The sequence below is a fragment of the Otolemur garnettii genome, unplaced genomic scaffold, assembly GCF_000181295.1.
Source record: "Otolemur garnettii isolate 467f Iridium unplaced genomic scaffold, OtoGar3 scaffold00165, whole genome shotgun sequence".
Lineage (NCBI taxonomy): Eukaryota > Metazoa > Chordata > Mammalia > Primates > Galagidae > Otolemur > Otolemur garnettii.
This window is the reverse complement of record NW_003852560.1, coordinates 3,733,889-3,743,305: the sequence shown is the minus strand read 5'-3', so window position 1 is coordinate 3,743,305 and position 9,417 is coordinate 3,733,889. Positions and strand designations below refer to the sequence as shown.

The following is a 9,417-nucleotide window of genomic DNA, read 5'->3' as shown; positions in this document are numbered from 1 at the left end:
CTGTAGTCCCAGCTACTCAGGAGGGAGGGCTGCTTGAACTCAGGAATTCAAGGTTACTGTTAGCTAGGCTGGCGCCAGAGCACTCTATCCTGGGAGACCGAGCAAGACTTCATCTTAAAATAAATAAATGAATGAATGAATAAAAATTTTAAAAATTAAAAAAAATAGTATTGTTTATTCCATTTCCATTAATATGATTATATCTATCATGTTGCTATTTGTTTCATGTCTGTCCCATCTACTCCATTTTTTTTTTTTTTTTACCGTGTTTGGCTGGGGCTGGGTTTGAACCCACCACCTCCAGCTTACGGGGCTGGTGCCCTACCCCTTTGAGCCACAGGCACCGCCCTGTCCTATCTAGTTTGTTCTCTTCATTCTCTTTTGCCTTCTTTTGGTTCTTTTCTTAGTGGTTGCTTAATGTTTATGGCCTACATTTTAAAATTATCTCCGTCTACCTTCAAATGTTGTATCACATTACAATACCACATGTAAGAACATCACAGTAGTGTACTTACTTTCTCCCCAGTCTTTGTGTAGTTTTGTCATCTATTTTACTTGTGTAGATGTTATTAAACCTGATGCTACATTATTATCATTTTTACTTAAACAGTCAATTGGTCTTAAAGAGATTTAAACAGCAAAAACATCTTGTATATTTGAACACATAGTTACCGTTTTCAGTGTTTTTTTTTTTTTTTGAGGCAGAGTCTCACTATGTCACCCTCTGTAGAGTGCTGTTGTGTCACAGCTCACAGCAACCTCCTCCAACTCTTGGGCTTAAGCACTTCTCTTGCCTCAGCCTCCCAAGTAGCTGGGACTACAGGTGCCCACCACAATGCCCGACTATTTTTTGGTTATAATTGTCGTTGTTTGGCGGGCCTGGGCTGGGTTTGAACCTGCCAGCTCCAGTGTATGTGGCTGGCGCCCTAGCCGCTGAGCTACAGGCTCCGAGCCCATTTTCGGTGTTCTTTATTCCTTGGTAGGCATTCATATTTCCTTTGTTATTGTTTCGTTTGCCTGAAGACTTCTTCTGACATTTCTTACACTGCAAGTCTGCTGAAGATGGACCCTTTTGGCTTTTGTACGACAGAAAATGTTTCCATTTTGTCTTCATGTTAAATGATTTTTTTTGCTGAGCGTGACTTTCTAGATTGGCAGTTTTAATTCTTTTGGTGGTTTGATTTTTCCTTTTACTGATGATTATATTTTATGATCTTTATATGTCTGCAAATTTTTCTTTAGTTGGCAAACATTGTGAATTTTTTGGGTGGTGGATATTTTTACACTCCTGTAAATATTCTTCAGTTTTTTATTGGGATAAAGTTAAGGTTACTTGGAAATGATTGGATTTTTTTGGATCTTGCTTTTAGGGTTTTCTGGGTGGGGGGCGGGGGCAGAGCAGTTTTTAGTCTATAGCTAATTGTTCCCCACTACTGAGGCAAGACCCTCTGTATACTCTACCCAATGCCCCTTGAATTGTGCAGTTTCCCAGTCTGGCTAGTGGGCAGGCACTGTTTCAGATGGGGGCGTGGTTGCTGTTCCCACCCATCCTTTCAGGCCCTTCTGTTCCCTGTCTTGAGCAGTTTCCCACATGATATACTGACCAGTCCTCTGCTGAATAGACCTCTGTAGACCTGCAGGGTTCTCTCCAAGCGGCCCTCTCCCCGCCAGTACTATGTCCAGGGAATTCTAGCAACCTTGGTCTCTCTGGACTCTCAGCAACGTCTCTTCAATGCAGGAGCCCACTATGCTGCAGTGCGGCTGCCTACCTACTTTGTGGCCTGGAAACTCTCCTAGGCAGTAACCAAATTGAGGACTCACCTGATTTGTTTCTCATCTCCCAGAAGTTCCTGTCCTTTTATTTCCCGACATCATGATATCAAGTACCTCGAAAGTGATTTTTGGTTTTGTTCTCAGAATACTATGGGGGTACAAATGCTTTGGCTGCATGAATTGCTTTTGTACGGTTTGAGTCAAGGTTATAAATGTTCCCATCCCCTGGATACGTGCAATGTGCCCTTTAGGTGTGACGTGAACCCTCCCCTCCTGCCCCCGTCACCGGCTTGCTTTCCATTGAGTATCACTACCATCGTGCACATGGGTGTGCATTGATTAGTTCCAGTTTAATAGTGAGTATATGTGGTGTTCCTGTATCCATTCTTGCTGTACTTGACTTAGAAAAATAGTCTCCAGTTCCATCCACGTTGTTAAAAAGGTGTTAGTTTAACATTGTTTTTAACATATACCACGTTGTAGTAATCCATTCATATATTGATGGGCACTTGGGTTGATTCCACTCTTTGCGATTGTGAACTGTGGTGCAGTTAACATTTAAGTGCCTTTTTGACAAAATGACTGTTTTTCTCACCCAGTGGTGGGATTGGTGGGTCACATGGTGGGTCTACTTTTAGTTCTTTGCGGTATCTCCATATGACTTTCCATAGAGGTTGTACTAGTTTGCAGTCCCACCAATAGCGTATAAAATTCCTTTACCTCTGTATCCAGCATCTATTATTTGGAGGTTTTCAATAAAGGCCATTCTCACTGGAGTTAGGGGATATTTCATTGTGGTTTTGATTTGCATTTCTCTGATGGTAGGAGATGCTGAGCTTTTTTTTTGTATGTTTATTGGCTATTTGTCTGTCTGTCTTTTGAAAAGCTTCTGTTCATGTCTTCTGCCTGCTTTTTTATGAGGTGGTTTGATATTTTTCTTGCTGATTCAATCATCAGCAAGAAAAAGATTCTGATCATCAGCTTTTTAATTGCATGTCTGGCATACAGATTTTTCTCCCATTCTGTTGGTCATCTGTCACTATTGATGGTTTCCTTGGCTGTGCAGAAGCTTTTTAATTTAAACAGGTCCCATTTGTTAATTTTTGTTTTGTTTTTATCCCATTCATTTTTTTCTGGTTGTTTCAGTAGGGAGGGTAAATCCTACCCTTTTATTTAATCTTGGCCCAATGCAACTCAATCCTAATAGACACACACTATGTTTATTTCCAGGTGAGATGCCTGTTTCCCTTGACAAATGTAACCTCTCTTTGCTATTCTGCATTGATATTTTTTGTTTTTCAGATTTCCTCCTTATGACAAACTCATCACAGATTAACCATATTTTCTGGAGTTATCTAGTGTCTACTTTTAACAGTGTCTTTTAAACATGGGATCCCCTGAGATATTCTGTGGATAAACAAATTGACCTTCATTTTATGTTGGTTTCTTTAAAAATTAAATTTTGATTAAACTTTAATTTTTTCCCTCCTCTTTCCTAGAAAATTTATCCTTTAGTTATGTTATTTAACTCTAATACTCATGTTTACATATATGGATGTTTTACATAAATGTGCCTTAGAATTTACCTATAAGAAGTCCGGCCTTTAGGTAATTCTTCAATATATTCAGAAACTTTGAAAAGTCTAAACTAATTTTTGAACATTGTTTTTTTTGTTTGTTTTTTGTTTTTGCCTGTGGCTGGGTTTGAACCCACCACCTCCGGCATAGGGGGCCAGTGCCCTACTCCATTGAGCCACCAGCGCTGCCCAATTTTGAACACTGTAAAGAGCATCTTTTAAGTAAAATACTTTGCTCCTTCTGTCACATTCACGAAAGTGCCCAAAGTCTTCAACTTTCCATATCTTTATAATATTTGCACTCAGGTTTATTTCAGAGTAAAGTACTTTTTACTATTCATTTTATTAATGCAAATTTATCTACTGAAAAATTGAGACTCATTTTAAAAAAAATCTGTCCTCAGACTTTTTCTTTTTACCTTATAGTGTAAAAGTGAAGATGATTTAGTCACTTGTGATTTTCCAGTGTTTTTTTTTTTTCCTGTAATGGTGGGAGTAATGGGGTGCCTGTGTGTGCATGTATGCCTGTGTGTGTGTGCGTGTGCGTGTCTGTGTGTAGGAAGAGGCGGTATCTGCATGAAAAGGGTCTCTACTTTTTCAGCCTGTTGGTGGTGATTTTATCACTTTTGACTTCCTCAATTATTTGTATTCCTCATTTTTTTCCTTGATAAATTAAGATGATAAGCATCTTTGTATTAGATGACAGCTCTTAAATAGAGCATAATTAATAATTTTAGAATTTGGGGTAGGATTTGTTCTAACAAAGAGCTTCTCCTAGAAAGTAAGCAAATGGTTACATTCTATGGCAGATGTGTTTATCTCAACTTAGTAACTTAAAAGTTGACATTTGCGGTACTTTTTCTTTAGATTTGAAAATGTAGATATTGTACCTGAATCACTTTTCAATTTCATTTGCTTTTATGAGAGTTGAGCTTGAATTTGTTACGTATTCATTTACAAGGAAACTAGAGTTCGTGGGAAATGTAGAAAATACATTTCATTCCACATGAATTTTCATTTTAAAGGAGGAGAAATCGTTGCCTCTCTAAAGTCACTTCTGTCATTTTTTAGGCATCAAAATTAATAAAGATGATGAAATTTTAATCTTTCAATAAAATCTTTTAATTAACAAAGTTGATGAAATCTGTTTTTAAACAGATGAAATTAGTGAATAGATACGAGCTCTATTGATATAATTGATAAAGAATTTCAGGTTAAAACTTTATAATAGTTACTCAGTTTTGCTCTATTTAATAAATCTAAATTTTATTAAATAATTAATAGAAAATTATTTATTAAATAATTAATAGAATTATTAATATTATGTTAAGAAACATAATTATTAGAAATATGTGTAAAGGATGATGCACTTTAAATAATGTTTTGAACATGGTAAAATTCAAAATTAAGCTAATTCTCTTCAATAGGATATTTATTTTTCTTTAAATGTAAATTCCAATGTAATAAGACAATCAACCAGAAACATTTTCTTGGGATAAAATATTGCCGTTCACTTTTGCTGATTCAGAAAGCAGGATTAGAAGCGTAATATTTTAAATACGTTAAAATTTTATCATGACCAATAACTATATCAAGTACAGTAGAGATATTCACCAATTCTTTTTATGGCATCTCTTGTGTATTTTTTTAGATTAACATTTTATCTTGGAATAATTTTGATTTTCAGACATCATGTATTGATTGATTGATTGATTGATTGACAGAGTCTCACTATATTCCCCCTGGCTAGCAGGCCATGGCATCATAGCTCAAAGAAACCTCAAACTTCTGGGCTCAGGTGACCCTCTTGCCTCAGCGTGCAGAGTAGCTGGGACTACAGATGCCCACTACCACACCCACCTAATTTTTCTATATTTAGTACAGATGGGGTCTTGCTTTTGTTCAGGCTGGTCTTGAACTCCTGAGCTCAGGCAATCTGACCATCCTGGCCTTCTAGACTGCTGGGATTACAGGTGCCAGCCACTGGGTCTGGCCAGACATCATGTTTTAAAGTTCTTTTCAGACACATTCAAAGCTATTTGTTATAAAACTAAGAATCTCAATAAGCTCAGCATATCAACACATTTACATGCCAGTATTATATTTTTCTTCAAAGGCTAGTAAATACATCATGATGTTATTTCTTAATCAAATTTTTTAATGCATTTCTTTCTAGTAAATACATTTTTATTATAAGCAAATTTTCTAAATTAATGTTATTAGAATACATTTTCCAAATTGTAAGAATTAAATTGAACGGCAAGCTAGTATCTCAATCCAACTTAAGAATTTCTTTTTGTAAAATAAACAAACAGAAAACAACTTATCCAGGATTATAGCTCTGGGAAGGTGGAGGTTTACCCTTGAAGTATGCAGTGCTTTTAAATGAAAATCAATCCATTTCTAAATACTTAAGACTACTGGTTTTGCAGACATTGATCTTTCGGCCTTGGTTTTGATCTGACTAAGCAACTCTTGATACTGGTTTTTATCATATAATTGTACATGACCCAGTACACAATCGCTCACTACACAATATGAAGCTCTTCATTACTGCTGCTTGAGGAAAAGGAGGACTCTTTGTCTGACCCTTTCACAGTGATGGAGGGAGAAGGGAGTGATGCTGTGAAATCATCTATGAATGGAAAATGATAAAATCGTGGATCACTGACCTAGAGAGATGTTTGCTATTTATTTTAGGGGCCTTGATGCTCTCAGCAAGAAAGTGAAACCTTCCACAGTCGACTTGCCCATAGAGTCTGTGAGTCTCAGTCTGCGGGACCTGATCGGCTATTTCCACCCCCCAGATGAGCATTTAGAACATGAGGACAAACAGAACCGACTACGGGCCCTGAAGAATCGGCAGAATCTCTTCCAGGAAGAGGTGACTTTCTAAAAACCCATGCTTTCTGCTGTTCTCTGGGGAAAACAGCTTCTTGGAGAGGGGTGGGGTTCTTCACCTATTTGAAATCTTTGCCTTTGGAGGTATGGAGCAGCAGGTGTAGTACTGAACAGAGGAAGCAAGGCTTGCGGGAAGCTGGACATTCGCTTTAGTTCTCTATCCATGAATGTTAATTTTAAAGGATGAAGCTTCACAGTTCCCTGGCAGGAGACATTTAGTGTCTACTCTGCTCTCATCCAGGTGATTTGTAAGCAGTATCGTTTGCTTTATGTTGATTACATCAATGCAGAATTGTTATGTGTCCGAGAGATGGCAGACTTGACAAAGCATCATGGTTTTCAAACTATTCATCAGGTTCCTGCAGGCTCCTCCGAGGCGGTACAGCCAAGCCAGGTTCATTGCCCACTGGGGATGAGGAAGCCAGTCCAGTGAAACAGTGGGGTTCCAGGAGAGCAAGTTTAATATGCGAGGAGACTGGAAGAATTTCTCAAATCTGTCTCTCCGAGAGTTGGGAGAAAGGGTTTTTCAGGATAATTTGGTAGGCAAAGGGCTAGGCAGTTGGGTCTACTGGGGATGAACTCATAGGACTGGGAAGCAGAAACTGTCTTTTTTCCCCTGGTTAATATAAGGGTACAAGTAGTCCACAGTGCTTGTGTTTGTAAGGCAAAGTCTATGTCCCTCAGATAGGAAGTGTGCCATATGCCCGCACGTTATCCCCACTGGGAAAGAACCCACCCATCCTCCTCCCCTCTTCCCACTGCTTGGATTCAGTTCAGAGTTTTTTTCTCATGTGAACATGTTGTTATTAATTAATCTACAGGTTTCAAATTAGCATTGATTACGTGTGATGCCTGTCTTTCTATGGTTGTGATACTTCACATAGGAGAGTGTTCTCCAAATCCATCCACGTTGTAACAAAAGATACAAAATCTCATCTTTTAGTATTCCGTGGTGTACATATGCCACAGTTTGTTAACCCATTCATGTGTCAAAGGGCACTTGGGTGGTTCAATTGTAAATTGGGCTGCTATATAAGCATTTTGAGTTCATATGTCCATATGGTAGAATGACTTTTTCTTTTGAGTAGATCTTCAGTAATGGGATTGCAGGATCAAATGATAGGTCCACTTTTAATTCTTTGTGGACTCTCCATATTGCTCTCCATAAAGCCTGTGCTAGTTTGCAGTCCCACCCACAGTGTGGTAGTGTTCTCTTCTCTCTGTACCCGCACCAGCATCTGTTGTTTGGGGACCTTATGATGTGGGCCATTCTCATGACATGGAGTTTTAATTTCCATTTCTCTGATGATCAGAGAAGATGAGCATTTTTTCATGCGTTTGTTGACCATTTGTTTGTGCTCATGAGAAAAGATTCTGTTCATGTTGAAAGGGTGGCACTTGACTGGCAGAGATCTCACAGACCACCGAGGCTTGTACGAAAGATCTTTATTGGCAAGGGAGGGAGGCTGCAGAGCAGCACCGAGGAAGAGGGAGGAGAGAAGAGGAGAGAGAGAAGAGGAGGAGGGATCAAAACAAAAGTGTGCCCTTATATAAGTTCAGTTAGGGGAAGTCTCAGAATGATGACGGGACGGTAGAATAGCCAATAAGGAGTTACTGCTCTGGCGGGAAGAGCCGTTAGGGGCGGGCCATAAGTTTGAAACTTTCAGCAGGTAATTGGAACAGGGAGATGAGGTCAGGGGGCAACTCCCTGTGCTTGGAAACGAGCTGTAACTTTAAGAGTGATACAGCTAGTCTTGGTCTGTTGAAAGCAGGAAGGGGCTTTCTGGGGAAGGGGCTTTTCTGGAGCAGTTACCTAACACATGTTATTTGCCCCAATTTTAATGGGGGTGTTTGCTCTTTTTTGTTGGTTTGCTCAAATTCTTTGTAATTCTAGGTTTTAGCCCTTTGTCAGGTTTTCAGCATGCAAATATCTTCTCCTATTCTGAAGGTTTTCTCTTTCCTTTGCTGATTATGTCCTCAGCTGTGCAGAAACTTTTTACTTGATCAGATCCCACTTATTTATTTTTGGTATTGCTGAAATTGCCTTTGGAGTCTTCCTGACAGATTTCTTTCCCAAGATTCTTGTGTTGCTAAGAGTCTTTCCCATACTTTCTTCCAGATTTTTTATAGTTTTGTGTCTTAGGTTTAAATCTTGTATCTAACATGAGTTAATTTTTGCAAGTGGCAAGAGGTATGGGTCCAGTTTCAGCCTTTTACAGTGGTGAACCTGTTCTCCCTGCACCATTTATTAAAAAGGGATTCTTTTCTCCAGTGGATACTTTCATTTACTTTATCAAAGATCAGATGGTGCTCTGAGACTGGTTTCATCTGTAGGGTCTCTGTTCTGTTCTGCTCTGTAGTTGTATGTCTGTTTTTTTCCACAATACTATGCTGTTTTGATCACTGTTGACTTGTAGTATAATCTAAAGCAGGCAACCTCAAACTAGAGCCCACAGGCCACATGCAGCCCGCCTAGGACATTTATCCAGTCTGCCGGGTGTTTTTGCTGCCACTGCCTGTCTTGCTTAGCAGCTGACTCTTCCTGGGGCCCGCAGTCTGACCCTCCAATGGTCTGAGGGACAGTGAACTGGCCCCCTGTTTAAAAAGTTTGAGGACCCCTGATCTAGAGTCTGGTAATGTGATTCCTCCAGATTTGTTCTTATTTTGTCGTATTGTGTTGATTATTTGAAGTTTTTTCTAGTTCCATAAAAAAATGTAGAACTATTTTTTCAAGATTTTCTGCATACGATATTAATTAATGGGGATTGCATTAAATCTGTAGATTATTTTGGATAGTACAGACATTTTAACAGTTGATTTTGCCCATTCATGCGTGTGGTTTGTCCTTTCATCTGTTAAAAAGAAATCTCCTATTTCTTTCCTCAATGTTTCATAATTGTCTTCTTGTGCTGAGCCAGTTCTCAGAACACATGACCTATGGTGTTGATTCCTTGGGCCCAGCTAGCAGGGTTAGGTGGTCCACCAGAATGCAGAATCCGAAACATATCTTAGCAACCATCCTTGCATTTCACAAGGGTGATGTTATCTATGGGAGGAATGAAGAACTCTTAAGAATCTTTTATGGGCTCGGCACCTATAGCTCAACCGGCTAAGGCGCCAGCCACGTACACCTAAGGTGGCGGGTTCGAATCCCCAGCCGGGACCC

At 39.2% G+C, this 9,417-nt stretch overlaps 1 protein-coding gene across 1 annotated transcript in view; it reads left to right on the top strand.

Annotated features, from left to right (window-relative positions):
• The window catches only part of RYR2 (ryanodine receptor 2), a gene marked incomplete at its 5' end in the record, with an annotated part of 583,561 nt that overhangs the window by 209,609 nt on the left and 364,535 nt on the right, over nt 1-9,417 (top strand). The window contains one exon of the mRNA XM_023519246.1: nt 6,051-6,234. Coding sequence (XP_023375014.1) covers nt 6,051-6,234 — 184 coding nt within the window. The remainder of the gene's footprint in view (nt 1-6,050; nt 6,235-9,417) is intronic.